Source organism: Somniosus microcephalus, chromosome 5, assembly GCF_052327205.1.
Source record: "Somniosus microcephalus isolate GS21.2 chromosome 5, FLI_Smic_1.0, whole genome shotgun sequence".
Taxonomy (NCBI): Eukaryota; Metazoa; Chordata; class Chondrichthyes; order Squaliformes; family Somniosidae; genus Somniosus; species Somniosus microcephalus.
In genome coordinates, this window is record NC_140991.1 from 207,706,822 (window position 1) to 207,732,362 (window position 25,541).

The 25,541-nt window shown below is 46.1% G+C and overlaps 2 protein-coding genes across 2 annotated transcripts in view; both read right to left on the bottom strand.

Annotated features, from left to right (window-relative positions):
• The window catches only part of creb5b (cAMP responsive element binding protein 5b), a 665,061-nt gene that overhangs the window by 633,426 nt on the left and 6,094 nt on the right, over window positions 1–25,541 (bottom strand). Inside the window, exon 2 of the mRNA XM_085988619.1 lies at window positions 25,109–25,295. Coding sequence (XP_085844745.1) covers window positions 25,109–25,117 — 9 coding nt within the window. The 5' untranslated portion in view covers window positions 25,118–25,295. The remainder of the gene's footprint in view (window positions 1–25,108; window positions 25,296–25,541) is intronic.
• LOC147117539 (uncharacterized) lies at window positions 1,116–13,571 on the bottom strand. Its single transcript, XM_085987161.1, is given in 3 exon segments — window positions 1,116–4,612; window positions 4,615–5,534; window positions 13,523–13,571. Coding segments are annotated over 3 exon segments (3,999 nt in total). The 3' UTR covers window positions 1,116–1,582.

The following is a 25,541-nucleotide window of genomic DNA, read 5'->3' on the forward strand; positions in this document are numbered from 1 at the left end:
GGCTATTCTGTACCTCAACTCCATTTACCCACCTTTGATCCATTTCCCTTGATACCCTTACCTAACAAAAATCTGTTGCTCAAATAACAAACATGCATCTCAGCATGAAGATGTGCAAATAATAAGGAATGCTTAAATGATTTGGGAAGTGTCTTTCAAACATTCATGCCAAAAAAAATCAAAGTGCAAAGTAATTTGAGGACTAGAATAAAACAGTAGCTGAATGAAGAGCCTCACTTGGCTTAAAAAAACAAGAGAGCTTATCAAAAACTACTGTGGTTTTATGGTGAACTACTTTTTATTTAAGGATAAATGCTTGTTAGCAGAAATTCTATAAACATTATAATTACATTAAGTAATAGGCTTTCAACTAAACATTAACACAATTTATGCTACAGCTTAGTATTAACTGGAAGAATCCCTAATCATCTCAAAATTAATTTCATTAGTGAGACAACCTGACTGAGCTTCTTTTACTTGTATTGCACCTCATTAGCTGCAATGTCGGTGCAGCTGCCACAAAACTGCTCCTAAACTACCCAACCTTGGAGGGGTTGGGCTATAATTCCAAACCCAGAAGTAAATTAACTTTATTGTTTGCCATTCATATTGGTGAAATGAAACGGGGGAAGGGACAAATTCAAAACATATATGTTCTTTTAATTGTGGTGTTAGTGCTGGGAAATAAAACATCCAATTTTGGGCAGCCAGTGTGAGCATGACGGGCAGGTGTAGTATGGTGAGATGCAAAATAAAGCATACTCTGCTCCACCCCAATAATGTACTTCAGGCTCAATCTTAGAACAGCACCCTACTGCACCAATCTGAGCACTTTTCCGATCTTAAAAGTAGCCATCTTGTAGCCTCCCTTTATGAGATTGACAGTTTAGTGCAAAATCAGAGGCAGTTTTGCCCACTAGGAATGAGATGGCAGCATTTATTTGCAACACCAGTGGGTTGGAACAGATTTCTGATTGGTGTGTCTTGTCCTCCAAGAGGACCAAACAGTTTGTCTGGAATGTGTAATTTGATCCTGCCTGCTGTAAAGCAGTCTGCAATTTGATCCAGTCTTGTCACGCAGCCTGATGTAAGAAAAAGGAGTCTGACACATCAAGTAACTTTAAAGTAAGCTTTAAGCAACTTATAAACACACTATATACAAGAGAGGTCTTCACCATGCCTCTGGTAGAAGCCTCTTACAATACTGAATAGTTCAGTATTTATACCAGTCCAACAGGAAGTGACTGAAATAAAGAATAGATTTGCCTTTCTAATCTAGGCTTTATTAACTTAAAAATCCTGTAGCACATCTTTCAACATCCAGTCCCAACTAAAGGCTGGAAAGAACTGAATTTAAGATGGCCACCACAAATCACATGACATCAACTACCAATGAGATTACAACATATATCCCAAGGCAGGAAACAAACAACCAATCACAATACTTCTTACTAAACATAAATAATCACCACAGTGACATATGACAGGAAGTGATGTATGTACCAAGTTCATAGTTCACAGGAAGTGATGACATTACTTCCCGGAAGTTATTATTATTATCACATTCTTCCCTCCTGCAGGATTAGAAGGCTGTGGTCTTCCTTTTGTTCCGCAGCCGCCGAACGAGGAAGAGTTGCACCCGTTTGGGTTCCCGTCGTAGAGGGTCGCTGGTCCGCTTACATGCGGTTGGCCATTGGTCAGAGTCTGTGTGGCCTGGATTACCCTGTGCAGGGTCGGAGAGATCATGGCTTCGTGTACGAGCCCCAATAGGTTCAAAGTCGGTCTGCCTCTGTTCAGAGGGAGGTGCAGAGCTGGTCTGTGGCGGATCAGTACTTTCGTGCGCGGTACTGGGAGGGTCGCAACTTTGAGTACGGGGTTCTACCGGCACCAAGCTAGTTGGTGTCCGATCAGGATCCTGGAGAGGGGTACCTGATAGGTCCCAAGAGTTTCCTGGTGAAATGCCATCACCCGATGTCCCACTAGGTCCTGGTGGGCAGGGAGCCAGATCCCGTAATGATACGGTAGATTCTCGGCCGTCGGAATATCGTATGTTTGCATAGGTGGGGTTGGCATCAGTTAGTTCGACCTCGTCTACGAGAGGGTCATTTTTAGACGTCCAAACGTATCTTCGGAGTAATACAGGTCCAGGAGTAGTTAGCCATGACGGGAGTGATGTCCCATGAGATGAGCGACGCTGGAATCCAAAGAACCGCTCATGAGGTGTAGTATTTGTGGCTGTAGAAAGAAGGGACCGTATAGAGTGCAATGCATCCGGAAGCACTGCTTCCCATTGCTGGTCTGGTAGGCCCCGAGATCTTAAAGCGAGACGTACGGAATTCCAGATGATACCGTTATACCTCTCTACCTGCCCATTTCCGATGGGATGGTATGGTGTTGTTTTGCTTGTAGCAATTCCCCGTTCTGAGAGGTAGTCCTTGAGTTCCCTTGACATAAAGGATGGACCCCGATCTGAGAGAATATAAGCCGGCATGCCACAGAGAGAAAATACCTGCTCAAGACAGGAGATTACTGTGGACGCCAGCATATTGGAGCAGGGGAAGGCAAACGGAAAACGTGAATATTCATCAATCATGGTGAGCAAATATGTGTTCCGAGTTGAAGAGGGCACTGGGCCCTTAAAATCGATGCTAAGTCGTTGCATCGGTTGGGTTGCATGTATGAGTATACCATCTGAGGGGCGGAAGAACTGAGGTTCTAATTCCACACAAAGCCGGCATTCTGAGCATATTTTCTTTACATCTCCAGTAGAAAAAGGGAGATTCCGTGATCGTACGAAATGTAGCATGCGCGTAACGCCAGGATGACACAATCCATTGTGGACATCCATGAGAGTAGAGGACGACATAGTGGAGCAGAATGCCCGTGTGAGGGTGTCCGGGGCCACATTCTCCTTGCCAGGCCGATAGTGAATGGTATAACCAAAAGAGGCCAGTTCCATCCTCCAAAGTTGTATTTTATTATTCTTAATTTTGGTTCGTTTTCGATTATCGAGCATGAAGGCGACTGATCGTTGGTCCGTGATTAATGTAAAGTGCTGGCGAGCTAGAAAATGGTTCCACTTCCGTACTGCCTCTATGATGGCTGTGGCTTCCTTCTCAACCGGAGGATAATGTAGCTCGGCACCTTGTAAGGTCCTGGACATAAATGCTACAGGACGACCTTCCTGATTCAGAGTAGCCGAGATCGCCACCTCCGAGGCATCACATTCGACTATGAAAGGGAGATTCTCATCGATGGAGTGAAGAGCCGCTTTCTCCAACTGTTTTTTGAGAAGGTTAAAGGCTGCAACAGCTGCTGTTCCCAATGGAAATGATCTAGCATGCAGCAAGGGTTGGATTTTGTCCGAAAAATGAGGAATCCATTTAGCGTAGTATGCAAACAGACCGAGAGCCCGACGTAAAGAAGCCGGATTCTTAGGTGACGGGAGCTCTTGGAGCGGGCGAAGTCTTTCTGGGTCTGGCTTAATGATACCATTGCCTACGCAGTAGCCAAGGATGTTGGTGGTCGGTTGCGACTCAACAGATTTGGATTCATTCAAGGTTAAGCTACGGCGATGGAGGGCATCCCGAAATTTTTGGAGGTTGGCGTCGTGTTCCTGTTGATCGTGACCTGCAATAGTAATGTTATCAAGATAGGGAAAAGTGTCCCTTAGATTTTCCTGTTTAACCAGGCCATCCATTGCCCGTTGGAAGACAGCCACTCCATTAATAACCCCGAATGGGAGGCGACGAAATTGGTACAGCCGTCCATTAGCCTCAAAGGCCGTGTACTGCTTATCTGAGACCTTCAAGGCTACCTGATGATAGGCACTTTTTAAGTCGTAAGTTGAGAACACTTTGTATTCGGCCAGTTTATTAACCATATCATCAATGCGTGGCAATGGGTAGGCGTCCAAGTTGGTATATTGATTGATGGTTTGCGAATAATCAATGCATAGTCGTTGTTTGTGAGGTTTTAGAGGGTTCTTGGCAATGACGACTTGAGCCCGCCAGGGCGACGAACATGGTTCGATAATATCCTCTGCTAGAAGTCGAGAGATTTCAGCCTCAATAAAAGATTGGTCTTCCTGATTAAAGCGCCGCGATTTTGTTATTATTGGTTTGCATCGAGGCGGAATACTGGCAAATAACGAGGGTTCATCCAGTGAAGCTGCTGATAATGCACAAAACGGTAATTTAGACGGTATATTAGAAATAGTAAGACCAGGTTTGGATCCGCCGAACTCAATAGTGAGTTTCTTATGCTGTTTCTGGAAATCCAGCCCTAAGAGGAGATCACTACATAAGTCCTTGAGTACCGAAAGTCGGGTGGAGGGATACATGCGACCATTAAGTGTCATATCAACAATACAAAAGCCGGAGATTCTGGTATTAAGTGATGACTGAGCCATCGCAATTGCCTGGTCCGATGGGAAGACATGTAGTTTCAACTTCGCAACAATCTGTTCTTTAATGAAACTATCAGTACTTCCTGAGTCAATTAAGGCATCTAAGGTATGCCCTTTAATTGAAACTTTTGTAGCTGCACGAGACAGGTTCTGTGGGCAAGCAGCTGTAATTGGTGTCGTTGCACAGGGAGTGGCTAAAACTCTCGGTGTGCTTCTTCAGGAGAGAGCTCGAGAGGAAGCTTGATAGGTCCTAGCTGGAGCATCTTGATAGGCCCCAATTGGGGCAGTTCGGTAGGCCTTAGCTGGATTGGCCCTCGTAGAGGCCCTTGATAGGCAAACTTTAGCAAAGTGTCCTTTTTTTTGCAATAACTGCAGATTGCATTGCGAGCAGGGCAGGTTTTCCTAGGGTGAAAAGCATCTCCACAAAAGAAGCATTCCTTCCTAGATTGCCAAGAGGCTGCTAAAGTGGGGTCATCCTCCTCTTCTTCATCAGAATTAGATTCCCCCATGATAGGGTTCACCTGAGACCGCTTGAATTGTCTGGTTGCAGTTACAGCAGCAGATCGAGATCTGGGCAGCTGATAGAGGTCTGCATTTCTCTTTGCCAAATCCAGAGAACAAGCTAGGTCAAAAGCTTTTTGTAGCTCAAGTGTTCTACTTTCTAGTAGACGCTGGCGTATAAATGGAGAGGCAATCCCGCAGATGAAAGCATCATGAATCATTTCTTCGCGGTACAGCTCAGCTGAGGCTGCCTGAAAGTTACAATCTATGCTGAGCCTGCGAAGTTCTTGAAGGAATTCGTTAATCGATTCCCCTGGCCCTTGTCGGGCTGTGGCCAGTAGATGTCTAGCATAGACCTCATTTGGAGTCTTGGCATACAGTTTCTTAAGTGCCCGAATCACCTCATCGTAATTATCCCATTCATCAACATATTCAAACACTTTTGGGGTCACATAGTTGATAAGTATCCTCAGTCTAGTAGGAGCATCCGCTTTACATTCATCCAGAAAATTCTCAAAAGTACGGTACCAATGCTTCCATACCCTGCCAGCTGCTGGTGTGTTCGGGTCCAAGTCCAGACGAATAGGTCTAAGGATTCTCTCCGTGATGGGTGGTTCCCTGGATCCTTAACTCCGAGTTTGTCCGAAGGTCTAGTATTTGTGAGTGTAAATATTAAGTTGCTTAAATTGATGTAAGAAAAAGGAGTCTGACACATCAAGTAACTTTAAAGTAAGCTTTAAGCAACTTATAAACACACTATATACAAGAGAGGTCTTCACCATGCCTCTGGTAGAAGCCTCTTACAATACTGAATAGTTCAGTATTTATACCAGTCCAACAGGAAGTGATATATGACAGGAAGTGATGTATGTACCAAGTTCATATTTCATAGTTCACAGTTCACAGTAAGTGATGACATAACTTCCCGGAAGTTATTATTATTATCACACAGCCTACAGAAAGTGTAGTTAGCTTTGTGAAGATCCTCTGTTATCTAATGTTCTGCAATTGTAATTATAGTTGTCCTTGGCTGGTAAAATAAAAGACTTTGGGGGAGAAATTCGGTATCGCCGCGTTGGGGGCGCAATTATCAGCCGGGCGCAAAGTTTAGCACCTGGCCCTAATTATCGCCTCCGACTGCAAACTTGGCCTCTATCGCCCCTGGAGGTGCTACACACCTCTCTTAAGGCGCTAACGCCGAGGAACGAGGTGCTACCCCAGAGCACTGGCGAAGCTTATGTGATGTCAGTCAGCAATGGAACACAGACACACTGGCCAGTTCTTAAAGGGGAGGGTTGATCTTGCTCTCTATCCACACCCTACTCATTGCAGCCTTGAATCTCGGCCTGGAGAGACCTGTACATCAATTCTGCTGGAAACAACAATGGAGAGTCCCAGGGAAAGAGCTCAGAGTGCAGCCCCCACAGTCTCTACTACATCGATGCAAGGAAGGTCAAATCAAAATGAATCTGCAAAGTCCGGGGCGCTACCGGGGCTTTGCACGCTCAACTGACATCACGATCTGCGGGCGCAGGAGATCATGGCGGTAGTGTTTAGCGCCGCCACAAAATGTCTGGTCAATTTCACGAGCGGTGCAAACATCGCCGCGCCCGGGCATTAGTTGCTTAGGGCGCTAACGGGAGGCACAAAGCAACCGAATTTTTCCCCCTTTATACTCTAATTAGTGGGTTAGGTACTTCTTTGGCATTTTATGTTTGTTTTTACTTCTGGAAGTGATAAAATTCATTAATTCAGAATGGACCGTGTGTGTGGGGTCTGTGTGTGTGAGTGTTTGGGGTGTGTGGGTGCATGTGTGTAGCGTGCGTGTGTGGGGTGCATCTGTGGGCACATGTGTGGGGTGCATGTGTGGGGTCCCATGTGTGTATCCAACCTTCTGACAATGGTAGAGGCAGAAACCCTGATCGCATTTAAAAAGTACTTAGATATGCACTTGAAGTGCCGTAACCTACAGGGCTATGGACCAAGAGCTGGAAAGTGGGATTAGCCTGGATAGTTCCTTTGCATTTGCCACAGACATGATGGGCTGAATGGCCTCCTTCTGTGCCATAAATATCTATGATTCTTGCCTACTGATACACGAAGCAAGATGGAGAGCAAATGAGAGGCCGTTCACCTGCTCCGAATGTGGGAAGTGATTCACTAATTCATCCAGTTGGAAGAACGTGGGCCACATCGAACAGAGGGGGGGAGAACGTGATCCGTCTTCCCATCTGGATCACATTCTCGCTCTCACTGCACCCCCCCTCCCCCCCCTTTAGACCTGGATAATATTCTTCCCCTATCCCTACTGTTCACTCTGTGCTCTAACCCACCCCTCCTCGAGTTCCTGACCTTCTCCTCCCCCCCTTGGAGTTCCTGACCTTTTCCCCTTCCTCCAAGCTCCTGACCTTCTTCCCCCCCTTCGAGTTCCTGTCCTTTTCCTCCCCCCTCCAAGCTCCTGACCTTCTACCCCACCACTGAGTTCCTGATCTTCTCCCCCCACCCCCATCCCCCGAGTTCCTGACCTTCTCCCCCCCCTACACCCAAAGTTCCTGAACTTCTCCCCGAGTTCCTGACCTTCTCCTCCTCCCTGAGCTCCTGACCTTCTTCCCCTCCCCGTGTTCCTGACATTCTCCCCCAGAGTTCCTGACCTTTTCTTCCCCCCTTCTCCTCCCCGAGCTCCTGACCTTCTCTCCCCCCTCCGAGTTCCTCCATTCTCCCCCTTCTGATCCCCTCTCCTCTCCCCCGCTCCCGATCCCCTGACTTTCTCCACAGGGAGCCAAGCAAAGCGTAGTTGAGGCCGTAGGCCACAGCCCTGCGGCTAGGCGCATTTGGAACCTCCAGTGTGCATGCACAGCTGCAGCATAGGGTGCGCATACACGGTTCCTGGGGGGGGGGGGGCAGACGGGACGGTGTTTAGGCTCTGCCCCCATACAGCGCGCATGCGCAGAAGGATGCAGAAGACCCCGTGCAAATAATCACAGTGGAATGAGATTGAGACTGCCCACACCTGTTTCACATCGAATTATTACAGCCAGGAAGAGAGGAGAATTTCATTCCACTTGAAGACTCCGTGCTGCCAGCTAGGAATTCTTATCTGGAATCCGAGCATGAGTCAGCTGGCCCTGCAGGATTTTCTGTCCAGATGGATGGAAAGTCCTGCAGGCCCCACTGACCTGTATGCTTGAATTCCTGATATGTGCTCCTAAAGTGATCCCACCACCAAACGTATCTTCCCCTCCCCTCCCCTTTCAGCATTCTGCAGGGACCGCTCCCTCCGAGACACCCTAGTCCACTCCTCTATCACCCCAAACAGCCCTTCCCCTTCGCCTGGCACCTTCCCGTGCAAGCGGAGGAGATGTAACACCTGCCCCTATACCTCCCCCCTCCCCACTGTCCAGGTCCCCAAACACCCCTTCCAGGTGAAACAGCGATTTACTTGTACTTCTCGCAATCTAGTATACTGTATTCGCTGCTCACGATGCGGTCTCCTCTACATTGGGGAGACCAAACGCAGATTGGGTGACCGCTTTGCGGAACACCTCCGTTCAGTCCGTAAGGGTGACCCCGAGCTTCCGGTCGCCTGTCATTTCAATTCACCGCTCCATTCCCACTCGGACCTCACCGTCCTTGGCCTCTTGTACTGTTCCACGGAAGCTCAACGTAAACTCGAGGAACAGCACCTCATCTTCCGATTAGGCACTCTGCAGCCTTCCGGTCTCAATATCGAGTTCAACAATTTCAGATCATAACCTCGGCCCCCATTTCATTTTCACTTATATTTTTCCACTCCTTTCCTTTCCCCCCCCCCCCCTTTCCTTTTGTTTCTCTCTCACACCTGGCAGCTATCTTTTGCCCTGCCAGTACACTTTACACCTAATCACAGCCTATTACCATCTCGTCTAGCTTCTAATCTCTTTTACTTCTTTTGGTTCTTTTATTCTTTTGTCCGATCGCAGCCCTGCCTTCGATCTAGTTCCTTTTCTCTCCAGTTTTGAAGAAGGGTCAAACCCGAAACGTCAACTCAAATTTCTCTCCACGGATGTTGCCTGACTTGCTGAGTTTTTCCAGCATTTTCTGTTGTTATTTAAGCAAATCTTAGTACTGTGAGTGCAACTTTGTAAAATGACTGCTCATGTGTTTGGACAAGATTCAAACCCAGGTCTCAGAGGTGACCAGTCTCTAATCCACTGCACCATCCAGTCCCCTGAAGTTGAAAAGCAAAGGTCAGAAGCTGGCTTAGTCAGAGGAAGCAAAGGGTAGTAGCACATAGAACTGCTTCAGAATGGAAGAAAATGATTAGTGGGGTGCCTCAGAGGTCAATGAGAGAGCCATTATTGCTAGCCTTGTAGATAAATGATTTGCAAATGGGTACAAAAACGAAACTAACTTTGCTGACAATACAAAATGGGAAAGCTATACATAGCAAACCAAATACCAAGGGATTTGAATAGATTGAGGGATTGGGCTAACAAGTGGTAATGTTGTTTAATTTGGGCAAATGCAAGGTGACAATACTGGGTATGGGGAATAAAAATGGTAATATACTGTAACGTGAACATTTGCAATCTACAGGATGTAACACAGGAAGAGGGATCTGAGCAAACTGACAGATACTGGTTGAAATTTTAATGTAGTGCAAGACAGCAGTAGAAAAAGGGAAACAAGATCTTACATAGAGCATATCACACAGGGCAACAGTATCATACATTGCAGAAGGAAGCCATTCGGCCCATCTTGCCTGTGTCAACTCTTTCAAAGAGCTATCCAATGAGTCCTACCCCCCATCTTTCCCTATAGCCCTGCAAATTTTTCCTTTTTAGTATTTATCCAATTCCCTTTTGAAAGTTACTATTGAATATGCTTCCAGCATCCTTTCAGGCAGTGCATTCCAAATAATAACTCGCTGGTAAAAATAAATTATCCTTAACTCCCCCTGATCCTTTTGCCAATTATCTTAAATCTGTGTCCTCTGGTTACTGACCCTCCTGCCAGTGGAAACAGATTCTCCCTATCTACTCTATCAAAATCCCTCATATTTTTGAACACCTCGCAAATCTCCCCGTAACCTTCTCTGTTTTATAAAGAAAAAAAATAAAGAACCTGGCTTTATTTAGTGCCTTTCATAACCTCGGGACATCCCAAAGTGCTTTACAGCCAGTGAAGTACTTTTGGAGAACACTCCCAGCTTCTCCAGTCTCTCCACATAACCGAACTCCCTCAACCCTGGTACCATTTTAGTAAATCTCTTCTGCACCCTCTCCAAGACCTTGACATCCTTCTTACAAGTATGGTGACCAGAGTTGGACAAAATAGTCCAGCTGAGGCCTAACCAGTGATTTATAAAAGATTTGGGACTAGAAATTAGACTGGGTAGCGCCCGTTGTTTGGGCGCTACAGGTGCCGATTTGATTTGAAAATGGCATCCGGGCAACGCATGCACAATTCTGGTGTGGGCCGTGCCGGACGCCATCTGGTGAGAGCAGTAGCGTTGGCGCTGAGAGCGTGTGTCAGAAGTATGTAGAGTAGGTAGATCGTGACTTCAATCAGCGTGCAATGCTGATTTGACACCAGCGCTGCCATTTTCATCCTCAACACTGGAAATGATGCCCTTTGTTAACCTCACACAGCTGAACATGCATTCAGCAGCTGCAAGGACCATCTATCAGTAATATTTAAAGGGATCATCAACCACTCTCAGGTCAGTAGCTGATTAATTTCTACTGGCTCTGTGTAAGTTTGTGGAAGAGCTTGGAGCTTTCTAGAGTTGTTTAAAGTTGGTGAGGTGAGTGGTGCTGCAAGTGGGGAAGGCCATGCTTCTGACTTCAAGCGTTCTGGTCAGGCCACTTGCTCCCAGTCATGGGTGCTCTAGTTGTCATCCCCCTTAGCCTGCAGCATGACAGGGAGATGGAGCAGAGGCAATCAAGAAGAGGACAAGCTGCTCATAGAGGGTGGAGGAGGAGGGGGAGAAGGGCTCTTAGCAGTTCTCTTACTTAACCTGAACCAGGAGCAGTGTGTGAGGCATCTGCACTTTACAAAGGAGGTGCTCACAGAACTCTGCCACCTCTTGCAACCAGACCTGCAGCCTCACACCAGGGTAAGGACAGTGCTGCCGGTGGCTGTGAAAGTCATCCTGCCCTGAATTTCTTCGCGTCAGCATACTTCCATGCTGGAGCAGGCGACATCTGTAACATCTCACAGTTCGTCGTCCACTGCTGCATATGAGAGGAGACAGTCGCTCTTTATGACAGGAGAGGGGACTTCATTGTCTTCTCTCTGAACAGAAAGAAGCAGGTGGAGTGTGCACGTGACTTTGCCAGAATAGCAGCCTAACTCATGGTGCAGGGCATCATCGACTGCATGCACGAGCCTTTGCGGACGCCGCTTCTAAATGCCGAGAGGAACCACAACCACAAAGGTTTCCACTTGCTCAATGTGCAGTTAGTGTGCGACCATGCATCAGCACATCATGATGGTGAATGCCCAGTATCCTGGCAGCAGTCATGATGCTTTTATTCTGCGCCAGTCCGCTGTTCCTTCGGTCTTTGAGCCACCAAGACAATCTAGAGGATGACTACTGGCTGTCAAGAACTATCCCTTGATCACCTGGCTCATGACTCTGCTCCGCAACCCAACCACACATGGCCAGCATGCATACAGTGACAGCCATGCTGCCACATGAAACATCATAGAGCAGACCATTAGGGTGCTGAAGCAATGGTTCTGCTGCCTGGACCGCTGTGGAGGAGCCCTACAGTATTCATCGGAGCATGTGTCCCAATTCGTGGTGGTCTGCTGTATCCTCCACAAGCTGGCCATTATGAGGGCACAGCCCTTGCCACCAGGGATATGGCCACCAACATAGGAGCAGGAGGAGGAGGTGGAAGAGGAGGAGGAGGAAGTGGAAGAGGATGAGGAGGCAGTGGAAGGAGGAAGGCAACTCAGACCGCCCCTTTCTGGCCTGGATATCTAAAATCGAATCATTTGCCTGCGGTACAAGTGAACACAACCCCAATTCCCCATTCAACATTAATCCCACACCTTATCTTCCCTCTGTTAATGACCAGCACAGCGTCCCCTTTGCCACAATGCTGAAATAAATGCCACTACAAAGCAAACATTCCAATCCAACTTTATACATCTATCCATCCAATAATACATCAAAAAATCAACTAATCAATCTTGTGCATCCCCTTACGTGTACCTTTGCTGATCCTCGTGCTCCTACGCAGTGTTACCCCAGTGGCTGCAGCATGGCTGGTGGAAGGCAGCTGACTTTCAGTGGGGGGAGACTGCAAATGGCCTTGCAGGACGACTTCGAGAAGCTCTGGGTCTAGTACGCCCGGCGTTGGACTGCACCACCTCGGCATGGGCGGCAGCAGTGTGGGCTGGCTGGTTGGCTGACAGGCAACAGCAAGGGCATTGGCGGGGTGGCAGTGGTGGGAGGACAAATGCAGTCATCCTGAGAGATGACGGCAGGGTTGGCCTCCACGGATCTATTGCCACTCCCCGGAGCAGCGTCTCAGCAAGCCAAGTAATCTGATGGAGTACAGACTGCTGGAGACCTGTGACACACTGCAAGCCCCTGGTAAACCCAGTCATGATGGCAGCAGTCTGTGTTTGCATGCCAGCAGGCGGCGCTTGCATGACTTCAGTCTGAGCTTGCATGACTTCAGTCTGCACTTCCACTGCAGCATTCAGACGTTGGGTGGCTTCTGCTTGTGCTGCAAGAAGCTGAGATATTGGCCATCAGACGCTGCATGATGGTTGGGTCCACAAGTGCATTAATCTGCCCACCCATTCCACGTTGGAAAGGATTGCCTCCAAGATCTGCCCAAAGCCCTGTCTTGGCCAATATTTATCCCTCAATCAATTTCACTAAAAAAAGATTATCTTGTTATTATCACATTGCTGTTTGTGGGAGCTTGCTGTGCACAAATTGGCTGCCGCGTTTCCTACATGACTACACGTCAAAATTACTTCATTGGCTGCAAAGGCTTTGGGACAGCCTGAGGTCGTGAAAGGTGCTATGTAAGTGCAAGACTTTCTTTCTTTCTGTGCAAGGCTGGAGATGGACTCCTCCATACTCCTGGACATTGCATTCAGGCTTTCTGGCAGGCCTGCCAATGCACCAAGCATTTCATTGTGCATACTCATCAGTGTTCTTCTGTAGGCCGCCCCATCAAAGCCTTCATCAGAGTCCTGTGCAGCAGAGTTCGTGTGCGATCTCACCCTCCGGGAAGTTGGCACCTGAGCTACCCTTTCCCCCCCTGCACTGGCTGCTGCCCACTTGTGCCAAGTGTCTCCTGCTCAGATCCCACTCTCCCTAATCCATAATCTCTTCTTACAACCATGTGTAGCAGGCACCCTGTGCTTCCCTCCATTATCTGGACGGTGTTTCTTCTTCTTCACATTCCTCTCCCTCTTCTTGTTGAATCACTGACTGGATTTCTTGGGTCTCTGAAATGAGAAAGGCACAATGGTAGGGTTGTGGTGAGGGGAGGAGGGAAAGCAAGAGGTGCATGCTTACACCATATGCAGATTGTAAATCAGAAGAGATTATGGGATTAGGGAGAAGTGGGATTTGAGAAGGAGGATAACATGTGAGGATACCAGCATCTTCTATTTTTTCAGCCCTGTCACTGGCCATGGGTTCAGCCATGCCCCTGTCAAGAATGGCCAGCACCGTCTCCTCCAAGGGGATGAGGTGATGCAAGCGAGCCTGTCCCCCACCGGTTAAGGTCTGCTGGTGCAGGTTATTGTGCACCTTTTCCTGTAAAAGAAAAGAAGTGTGTCAGGGAGTGTGGTGTAATGTGTTTGGGTGATGTGGCTGTCATAGTTGAACAGCTGACAGTGTGTTCAAGCTGTGAGATATGGGTGTGAGGCTTGCAGCAGTGGTAAGTGTGTGAGAGTGATGTGAAGCTATGAATGTGAAGTGTGAGTTGTGTTTCGTAGAGATTGGTGGTAGGTGAGTAATGGGGTATGGTGCATTGAGCATTGTGTGAAACTAGTGATGCAGGTGGTGGTATATGGCATTTGAAGATGAATTCACTGACCTTGACCACTTGTGTAAGGTCATTAAACTTCTTCCTGCACTGAATCCTGGTCCTCAGGGCTACACTGTTGGCATTTACCACAGTGGCTATCAGCTCCCACTGCAGTCTGGTCTGTTGGCTGGAGGACCTCTTGGCCCCCTGTGGAAAGAGGACCTCTCTCCTGAATTTGCCCTCCTGGACTAAGGCCTCCAGTGCTGTGTCAGAAAACCTAGGTGCACGCCCTCTCCCCTGTGCCATCATTGTCACATTGTTGTCCACGATCTTCCCAGCCACTTCAATCACCTGTTACAGGCAGAAGGCACCGCCCCTTTAAGAAGTGCAGACTGCCTTTAAGTAGTGCAGGCTAGCTTTAATTGGAGCTCGCCTCAGACGAACTTGGTCCCCTGCCGAGCGTTCAGCCACTCAGCAGCACGTTTAATGGGCTGAATGCTACAATCATGCTAATCAGCAAACAGCATGAAGTTTGCATGCTACCTGCAATCCTCCAAATTGGCACGGGTTGGTAGCGCATCGCGATCCCTGCGCCCATTTTCGGGGGTTAACAAATTTCTAGGCCTTAGTATCACTTCCTTATTTGAGGTATAGCCATTTGGGAATCATACTGGAGGGCTGAATGGAACCCTACCCAGTGTGAACCAGCACCTACAGGAGGGGGCAGTAAACACAGTCAGGAAAGGGCAATTGGATTCTTTGTGGGAGACAAATTAGCCGTGGCTCAGTTGATAGCACTTTCACCTCTGAGTCAGAAGGTTGTAGGTTCAAGTCCCACTCCAGAAAGTTGAGTACAAAATCTAGGCAGTACTGAGGTACTGTCTTTCGGATGAGACATTAAACCGAGACCCCATCTGCCTCAGGTGGACATAAAAGATGTCAGGAAGACATAGACAGGCTGGTGTAATGGGTGGACACGTGGCAGATGAAATTTAATGCAGAAAAATTTGAATTGATACATTTTGGTAGAAAGAATGAGGAGAGGATATATAAACTAAATGGTACAATCCTGAAGTGGGTACACGAACAGAGACCTGGGGGTATGTGCACACAAATCATATGGCAGGGTAGGTTGAGAAAGCAGTTAAAAAGGCTTATGGGATTTTGGGCTTCATAAATAGAGGTATAGAGTACAAAAGTGTGGAAATTATGATGAACCTGTATAAAATACTGGTTCAGCCCCAACTGGAGTACTGTGTCCAATTATGGGCACCACACTTTAGGAAGGATGTGAAGGCCTTAGAGAGGGTGCAGAAAAGATTTACGAGAATGATTCCAAGAATGAGGGACTTCAGTTACGTTGATAGACTGGAGAAGCTGGGGTTGTTCTCCTTGGAGCAGAGAAGATTGAGAGGAGATTTGATAGAGGTGTTCAACATCATGAGGAGTCTGGACAGAGTAGATAGCGGGAAACTGTTCCCATTGGCAGAAGGGTCGAGAACCAGAGGACACAGATTTAAGGTGATTGGCAAAGGCAACATAAGAAAAAAACCTTTTTACGCAGCGAGTGGTTAAGATCTGGAATGCACTGCCTGAAAGGGTGCTGCGGGCAGATTCAATCACGGCTTTCAAAAGAGAGCTGAATAAGTATCTGAAGGAAAGAAATTTGCAGGGCTACGGGGAAAAGGCAGGGGGTGGGGGGGGGGGACTAACTGAAGTGCTCTTGCAGAGAGATGGCACATGCTGTAACCATTCTATGATTCTGAAGATGAGCAGGGGAGTTCTTCCCTGTGTCCTGGCCAATATTTATTCCTCAACCAATATCATTGATTATCTGGTCATTATTTCATTGCTTTTTGTGGGACCTTACTGTGTGGAAATTGGCTGCCACATTTCCTACATTACAAAAGTGACTGCACTTCAAAAAGTACTTCATTGGCTGTAAAGCACCTTGGGACATCCTGAGGTCATTATATAAATGTAAATCTTTCTTTAGTAACTATTCATGCCTCACCTGCCCAAATACAAATTAAATAATAAGTGATTGGTCCTACTATTGACTCTTCCATGCCGTGTCTACACTAGAATCGATTCTGAAACAGAGCAATAATCAGTACTGTATAAAATTCAGTGATTGGACTACCATGAGGATGCCCTGATTTTGGAGAGCTACAGAGGAGGGCAACTAACCTGATACCAGGTATTAGGCACCTGTGCTACAAGGGGAAACTAAGGAAAGTAGGAATATTTAAACTGGAGAAAAGAAGACTGAGAAGAGGTGTTGTTGAACACTTAAATGGGTCTAAATAAACTAAGAGATTATTTGAGATAACCATAAACTTTTAAGAAGATGAACAGTTTAGCTTTAACTACTTCACAGAGAAGTTGGTGAATGTGCAAAACAGATTGGGCCAGTAATTCCGGCCCCAACGCGTGAGTACGGACGGTGTACTCACGCGTGGGCCCGTTGGAAGTGCCGGATTTCAGCATGCACAGCGCATGCACGGGAAACCGGCATTTCCTCCAAGGGATTCAGAGGTCCAACGTGTGCGCGCAGGACTCTGCGCGCACGCGTTGAACTTCCTTCTTTTTGACAGGTTTGCCCGTGTGCAAGGGCCTGAACTTTTTAGACATATAAAAAGGAAGCGTAAGGACTTGATTCTTGAAGGTAAGTGGTCTATTATTTAAAATTATAACATTTTTTCCACAGTTTTATTGTTTTTAAGGACTTTACAGTAAGGTAAGTTTATTTTTAGACCCGATTTCTTAAAAAATTATTTTTTTCAAAAATTTGATTAATTGTTTAAAATAGTTTTTTAAAGTTATTTATAGTTTACTAGCTGAAGTGCCCGGCGGTGCCGAGGCATTTTTGAGGGCATGTTGTTGTTGGAAGAGAGAGAGAGAGCGACTGGGGGGAAGAGAGAGAGCGACTGGGGGGAAGAGAGAGAGCGACTGGGGGGAAGAGAGGGGGGGAAGGAAGAGGGGGGAAGAAGAGGGGGGAAGAAGAGGGGGGGAAGAAGAGGGGGGGAAGAAGAGGGGGGGAAGAGGAGGGGGGGAAGAGGAGGGGGGGAAGAGGAGGGGGAAGGGGAGGGGGGAAGGGGAGGGGGAAGGGGAGGGGAGGGGGGAAGGGGAGGGGGAAGGGGAGGGGAGGGGGGAAGGGGAGGGGGGAAGGGGAGGGGAGGAGGGGGAAGGGGGGAGGAGGGGGGAGAGGGGAGGGGGGGAGGGGAGGGGGGAGGGTGGGGAGGGGAGGGGGAGGGGAGGGGAGGGGGGAGGGAGGGGAGGGAAGGGGGGAGGGGAGGGGTGGGGGGAGGGAAGGGGAGTGGGGAGGGGAGGGGGTGAAGGGGGGTGTGGGGGGAGGGGAAGGGGGTGGGGGGGAGGGGAGGGGGGAAGGGGAGGGGGGGAAGGGGAGGGGGGAAGGGGAGGGGAGGGGGGGAAGGGGAGGGGAGGAGGGGGGAAGAGGGGGGGAGGAGGGGGGAGAGGGGAGGGGGGGAGGGTGGAGAGGGGAGGGAGGGAGGGGAGGGGGGAAGGGAAGGGGGGAAGGGTAGGGGGGAAGGGGAGGGAGGGGAGGGGTGGGGGGGAGGGAAGGGGAGTGGGGAGGGGAGGGGGGGTGAAGGGGGGTGTGGGGGGAGGGGAAGGGGTGGGGGGAGGGGAAAGGGGTGGGGGAGGGAGGGAAGGGGGGGAGGAGGGGGTGGACGGGAGGGGGGAAGGAAGTGGGTGTGGGGGGTGGTGGGGGCTGGGGGGGTGGGGGGGAGGAGGGTGGGGGGGAAGGGGGGTGGGGGCAAGTGGGTGTGGGGGGGGGAGGGGGTGAAGTGGGTGTGGGGGGGGAGGGGGGTGTGGGGGGGGAGGGGGGTTGGGGGGGGAAGGGGGTGTGAGGGGGGGTGGGGGGTGGAAAGGGAGGGGGGAGATAAACTTAAAGTACAGGAAACTTTGTGCTATCCGGCACCCACGGGACCGAGCTGATGCCTTGCCTAAAGTACTCTCTAGAGTTAATGTTGAGAGATACGGAGATTCTTATCTCTGTATTTAACAACAAACACTGTTGCTTAGCAACAGCTTCTAAACACTCAGGTGTGGCCCTGCAGCTCTGTAGCTAAAGCTGTTGCTATAGCTACAGACCTTGCACAGCTACACAGTCGATTGTCTGTCACAGACACAGATTTGGAGCACAGAAGCCCCACCCACTCTATGTTCCTGTACTAAGATGGCCGCGCATGCACTCTGTTACACACTGAATCAAAATGGCGTCGCACTGAAACTTTTTGGCCTCCTTGACAAAGATGGCTGCCGTTAACCTGGGGCTATCTGCAGAAGAAATTTCCTCAGCTGCAAACACAGGATCTTCAGATTATTATTTGGGGCTTGCGACCTACCCCAGTTGCTTATGAAGCCTCCCCACCTACTGACCCCGGGAATGGAGCTGAGGCAGCACACCCTCTGCCCTCTGCCAGTGTTTGTCTCTGTCTAGGCCGGGAGCCTGGGTCTAGAGTTGCACTGCTGGCAGTTGGAGAAGCCTAGGCCCCGGGCCTGGAAAAACGGTGAAAGGTAGGAGAATTATAGAGGTGAGACAAAAGATTTACAAATTAATTAACTTTTTAAAAAAACAATTTGTGTTTTAAAAGCAACTTTTTTTTTTGCTGGAAATGTATATTTGAAAAGAAAGACGCAGAAAGCAGGAAAAAGAATGGAAGCAAGATGGCGGCTACTCACCTCGGTTCAGAACAATAAGGCCTGCCCACACACGCACCAATTGGTCGACCGTAGGAGGGCCCAGCTGCACGCGCCAGGAACCTGGCGTACGATTGGTCGACCTCGAGGTCACTCTGTCGCTAATGAGCGGATAATGAGATGCTAATGAGCGGAATGTTGAAGGTTTTTCGGATACCGCGGGCGCAATTTTTGTCCGGCCGAAACGTAAATACGCTTACCATCGTTATGGAACGGTGAGCTTTCTTTCGACGTAACGCACGCGTAGGTACGCTCTGTAACTTTCGAGCGCATAGCCGGACAGATGCACACCCAAGGACAGACAGAAGGACAGACAGAAGGACAGACAGAAGGACAGACAGAAAGAAGTATCCGTTTATATATATAGATTTAATTATTGGGATGTTTTTAAAAATTTTATTTAAAGTTAAACTAGTCTTTTGGGCGCCCGTACTTTTCATGAATTTGACAGTTCTTACAATCAAACTCATGAATGAAGTTTCCCCTCCCCTGATTGGCTGCACAGTGCTCACCTGATCCCAGCCGGCACATCGCACTAACTACGCCACTGGATCAGGCAAGCACATCACACCGACATCTGAACCGGGCCAGTGACAGGAATTCCAAGCAGGCCCAGGCTTCAGATGTCGGCGTGCCGGGTGAGTGCACATCGGGGGCTTGCACGCGCGGCAAGCCCCCGAACCTAATTTCTGGCCCATTGTCTGAGGCTACAGTGGAGGTGGAAATTGCTGTCAAATTTAAGAGGGAGCGGGATAACTTTATGGCAAAAAAATTAAGGAGCACAAGAGAGTACAATAGGGTATTATTTGAACTTTGGGACTAGCTAGAGGAATGTAATATTTTTTCCAGTCCCGCCCATTCCTAAGTTCCTATGTTCTTCAAAATAAGAAATAGTTGTCATGTGATTAGTAACACTGGTTTCGATGATTGACTCAGACAGTAATCTGGAACTCATTATCTTTGCTCCCACCCACGCTGCACCCACCCCACCACCAGCACTCCAAGCAGATACTATAAATGTGTGCTGCTTTATCATGCTGATGAGAAAATTGTGTTGCTGTCATACTAATACTGACAGAATGAATGAAAAATAAAAGCAGACTGTTGCTGACTTTGGCCATATCAAAATTGAAAAGTTACATAGCAACATTTTTCTGGTAAGTAAAAGTAACAAGCATAAAGGTGAACATTCGCTATCTCTTAAATAACATCAGAAAAATCTGTGTAAAACATAATGCTGTTAAATAGAAACTGCATTATTTGATTAACTGCCACCCACTAACCAATATTATACTTTTCATTGGAGGGTTCTGAAGTGTAAAATGGAACAAAAAAAACTATAGGAGTAGGCTTATTAATGTTTTTAGATTTCCAGCATGCTTGAGACTTAGCTTTGAATCACAATATAATCAAGTACAAAATGATCATTTTCAGCATAAATTAGGAAAGAAGAAAAGAACAATTTTAAATTAAAAAATTTGTGGACTTTTGCACTCGTGCTGGCAGAGAATGAGAGATAATTTAGTAGCATGCTTTTTGAATCAATTTTCTAGATTCAATTTAAAATAGGATTTATATTTAGATACTGTAATTTATAATACAGATCCTGAGAAATGTCAGTACAGAATTAATTTTTCTGACATTGCTGATTTAACTAAAAGCAATAAATTAGATTCCCACCAATTACTTCACATTCACATAACTGCAAGCTTCTTAAGTCAATAGGTTTTCTGCTATTCAATGCTACAATTGCAGTTCCAGCAATGGTTTTTCTGTTGATTATCTCCCTCTGTACAGTAACCAATTTCAGGCTCAGAGTGATGCAATGGGCTACTGATATTGTACTCAGTCTCAATTTAGGCTTAGACTATCTAAAAAGCACAGCGACCAGGGCTGGCTTGTTTAGGTATGATGATCACTGAGTATTAGAATCAACAACCATTCAGCCTACGGCCAATATGTAAACAATTTGCATATGACAAAACATTTCTTTAGTTACACCATATTCTAGTTTTTCTGGATATCTTGCTCTAAACTAGATTTTTATTAGCTTAGGGTGTATTTTAAAATTGTCTTTTAACATTGGAAAGTCATTTTTTCTAGTATCTGAATGGGGACAAAATATAATGTAAAAACAATATTGTATTGAAACTTTGGAACAGCCCTTGGTGATAGCCATTCGTTTACAATAATAACTGTAAAGATACACTATGGTAGAATAAAATACTTGCCTCTTGCAAAAATACATACAAAATTCAAAATGCTAGCACTTGTCTGTACTGCACTGTGCTATTAATTTTGAAAAGTAGCACTGAGCCAGCAAAGGTATAAGTTTGGAAAAAGCTACAGATGCATTCCTCAAAAAATCTTACAATGCCCAAGTACGTTGATTGGCATCCAGAAATTGATTTTTTTTAAACTTTTTTAATGATATTAAGTTGCATTCATATTATTTCAATATATTTTAAATTGCTAAATAATTACTAAATTATGTATTGTGAAGTTATGGGTCGAAACTGAGATTTTCCTCTTGATGGTAGTTTGATTTTTGAATATGTTTTACCGGCTGATAATAACTACTGCCAACTAAAACCAATGCCATCTTTCACACACCAGCAACACTCTTCTTTCTTGACATGTACATCCTCAAAACTTCTAACTACTCGAACACTGTCACACTTTGTTCTTTCTTGCAGGTCAAGGTCACACACAATAACAGGGAGCAGGCAGCCACAGTCTTCATTCATGTGCTGTCCCCACCGGAGGAGCAAGTCATGGACATTGTGGGCAGGGGTGTGTCAGGAGTATGGCATCTGGCGAGGCTGGAGGATAAGTGCTGCAGGGTTTTTAACCAAGTTCCCCATCTTCTTACCTAAATCTCACCCTTACATATGATGCATGACAGATTGCAGCTGCTTTCAGAAGACACTCATCTGTCTCTGCTTACCCAGGCCACTCTTCTCCCTTTCTTACATTTCAGGCCCAGAAAATTCACACAGCCCTCAAGGAGAAGAGGAAGAAGAAGAATGTAGAACTGCAGAAGAGGAAGTATCAGTCAACCTTACAATTGCAAACACCAGCTCAGATACTGGCACCTCGCATAGTTTAGAGTGCAGACTAGAGGGGTCTGTGCGTGGAGATGCACCCAGCACTAGTGCCAGGAGAAAGGGCAGGGGGATAGGTCGGACCAAGAAGCAACTCACCAGAGGGAGAACTCGCATCCTAGCCCTGCTACAGAGGATACAGATGAAGACATCATACAGAAGACATATGGCAATCTGCATCAAGCTTCTAAGCACACTAGCCTGTCTGCCAGCAAAACTGCGCACAATGTCGGAGAGCATAGAGGAGACCAGCTCCAACTTGTGTGCTGTCTTTGTGCATGGCATTGAGATCATACAGTGAATCATGAAGTGAGTGGTCAGCTCTATGAGCACTTCAGGGGGTCCCACCACGATGGAGTTTGTGGAGACTGGTGTTATCAGAAGCAGTTTGGAAGGAGCCAAAGGCATAAAAGTTTACAGCCACTGCGACCTTCACTGCCACAAGCAGTGCAGTGCATGCCCTGGTGTTGGGCTCTAATTCTCACACTGCAGCTGGCCTAGGGATGGAGGGATGGATGCCTCCCTGTTGAAACTCACTGCTCCTCTGTAAGGTTTAGGTATGATGTTCTTTTTCTGAATCACTGCATCCTGTAATGCCTCCTTCGCCCTCTTCTTGCAGCCTGTGCAGGTCTTTACTGCCTTCCTTGCTGTTGCTCCTCCTCCTGATTTAGGAGCCACATGGGTAAGCCTTGCAGCATTCCCATGATCAACAATTGAGAACAAGCATTCCTGTAAAACAGTTCCAGCCCCCAATAAACTCACTCTGCAAAAGTATTTCGCAGAAAGCACTTGCCAAAACAGCCAAAGCTCGGCCCAAAAGCACCCTAGAAGTCTCTAATGACTAACCAGAGACTTACCTTAATGGAGGCGAGGATCCCTTTAAATACTGCTTGTGAAGAATGCGTGCAAACTGTTCCGGTCATGATTTGCTGGTGGGTTAAAGTGACATTTCAGCCACACACAGACACCAATTTAACAAAAGGGTTCTGATTAAGACACAGGCCCCTTAGTAACATATTTACATGATGCCTGCACATGTTGCCTAGCCAGGGATGCCTAGCAAGCGCCTGAACCAAAATGGCACTGTGCACTTCCGGCGCTGTTGCAGCACAGAATGTCACACTGCAGAATTTGACCCTGTTTGGACCCAGAAAATATGCAAAATGCACAGCAATGTCTACTCTCTCATTTCTACTGAGGCAAGCCATGTTTCCGGCCAAAACCCAGCATTAAAGGAAAACAGAACATTTTAACCCAACTGTTCCAGAGTCAGGCACTTGCACATTTTAATCTGGTAGTTAACTGCCAGTACTGGAAAATACACAATGCAGTCAGCAGAAAAATTTACCACTAGTGATAACCTGTTGAGAAGAAAATACAGCCCTTTTTTATTTCAAACTTGTTATCTGTGGTTAGTGTTTGAATAAAAATCGTATGACACTTCTAATGGAACCAAAAATAACTCCTTATAAACCATTCTGGTGAAGCATTAGACAGGTACTCAAAAGTGAGGGGCAAAATGTTATTTAACCATTGATTGGTACGGATGCTCAGTTCATTACAGTGCTCAAGGTAGTTTGCCCAATTGCTCAAGGTAGTTTGTCCAATTTATTCAGTGACACAAAATATTTTTTCAAGCCAATAAAATATCAAACATTGGATCTACAACGACTTCTACTTATTTATACTGTATGTTAGGAACAAAATTAACTCAGTTGGTGCAACACAAAGGGCATTTTGTTACAAGCGAGAAAGCACAAAGGAATTTCTTTTTGATTTAACCAATAAAATGCTTTCGTGTATTTTCTCTATTGGATTTAGTGCAGGCTCTGATCAGTTCCACGTGCAATGGAACTGAAGAGGCCCATCAAAGGCAAGTGTCAAATTAATTTTGTGGGGCCCCGAGGATTTATGTTATCATATAAATTTTGGGTAGTGTGAATCAAATCTGACATGGAAAGGGGCATGAGATCTGCTTACGGAATGACTGCCACAACTGAATCTGAATGGGTGTCTAAGTCAAGACCAACATTTGTAACATGGACAAACACTAAATAAACACACTTGAAACTGTGACTCTCAAAAATAATGATCTCAAAACTTTTCTGCCTCAAGTTTGTGTACAACCAACAATGGAGAACATGATGCTGACAGACTCAAGTTTGTCCTTTCAATCAATCCCATTGGTTGGTACTGACAATGGTCAATCTCACTTAAGAAAGGTGATTTTTCTTGTGAAATACTAACAAGCTGAGACATGGGTTAAAATGCTGCCAACTTCAAAACCTGACAGTTGGCATGAATTCCAGCACCACACTCATCTAAAGGTCATTGCAAGTGCTCCCAACTGAAAAAATTAGAGTATTATTCTGTTGTGTCTAGGTGCCACATTAATCTTGACTCCAGAACTTCCTTCCTGTGCATTTCAACGCAAATACACAATGGTTAATACATCCATAGATTTGTTCTACAACAAAATGCAACTGTGTCATAAAAATGCAATTAAACACATTTTTGCTATGAGGCAAACTGTATCAAATTAATGTTTTAGCACATAGTTAAATATCCATTCTATTAATTTGGTATGTGTTTATGCTTTATAATTACTCTAAGGTTTTACTATATTAGTTTTAGGACATCTCATCTTTTCTCGTCTGTACCAAGTTTCTATGAGAGAAATCCCACTTATATAAAATATTTTGTAACTGTTTTTAGTGGTGTTTTCCTGTGGCAACTGATAAACAACTGAAAATTCATCAGTGTGTAGGTTCACGTCTTTTAAAGTAGAACATCTCTCTTTTTTATTTTGCGATGCACAAAATCCTTATAGATAGATTACATTAGCATTAATTGACATTCTGAAAATAGTGCACAAATACAAAAAGCTGTTCTACACACATACACAAAAAAGCATAAAGTCAACCTTTGGTGTAAAATCTTTAAATATCCAATTGTTAATTTCCAGGCATCAATGTGGTATTCAGAAAATCAATTTTAAAATGTTTCCACAATTTCCTTTAACTGCCACAAATTTTATGTCGCATGATTTGAAATGTTCTATAGTCGAGTATCTACTTAGTAAACTTGCAACATTTAGTGAAAGAAAGTAGGTTGTACTGAGATATTTTAATTTTTGGTATTAGGGAAGAGGAACACCTGAGGAGGCAAACGTTGGAAGGGATGCAGCTAAGAAGAAATGCAATAGTGAGGGAAAGCAGGACATCGTTAAGAAAAGCTGCCATGTGGAAACTAAAAGACTGACGATATTAAGGATATAAGCCTCTGTAGGAGCTCAGCCTGAGTTGGGAAACTGCAACAAGCAGAACTTGAAGTAAAATTGTACACGGCAGTATGACATACTATCACTTTAAAGAAAAACTCACCAAATCCATGCAGCTACTTTTTTATCCTAATGGAGCAGGAACCAGACAAAACAAAATTCCCCACAATGCTCTTCTCTTTATCCAGGGCTGTCCGTGTACACTATTCACCACTTTTATGTGTACCCATATGATTTATTTCCTTCGCTTTATTATTCAGTCATGGTTCTATCATGGAGTAAACTTCAGTCTGTAGAAAGGGAAATCGAAGCAATTGTTAATTTTTGATTGGCTCAGAATTTTCAATCAAGTAAGACATTCAAAGCAACAATACTACTTTTCTCAATTTTAACTTAAGTTGTTATTTCTTTGAAACAAAAATCTCAAATGTATTTTATAAGCAGCGGAAACAGACTTGGGATAAACAGAGGACTCATAATTGTGAAGCCAATTTGTGATGGTGTGTGTTGTTGAAGGGAAAAAAGTCAATGATTAC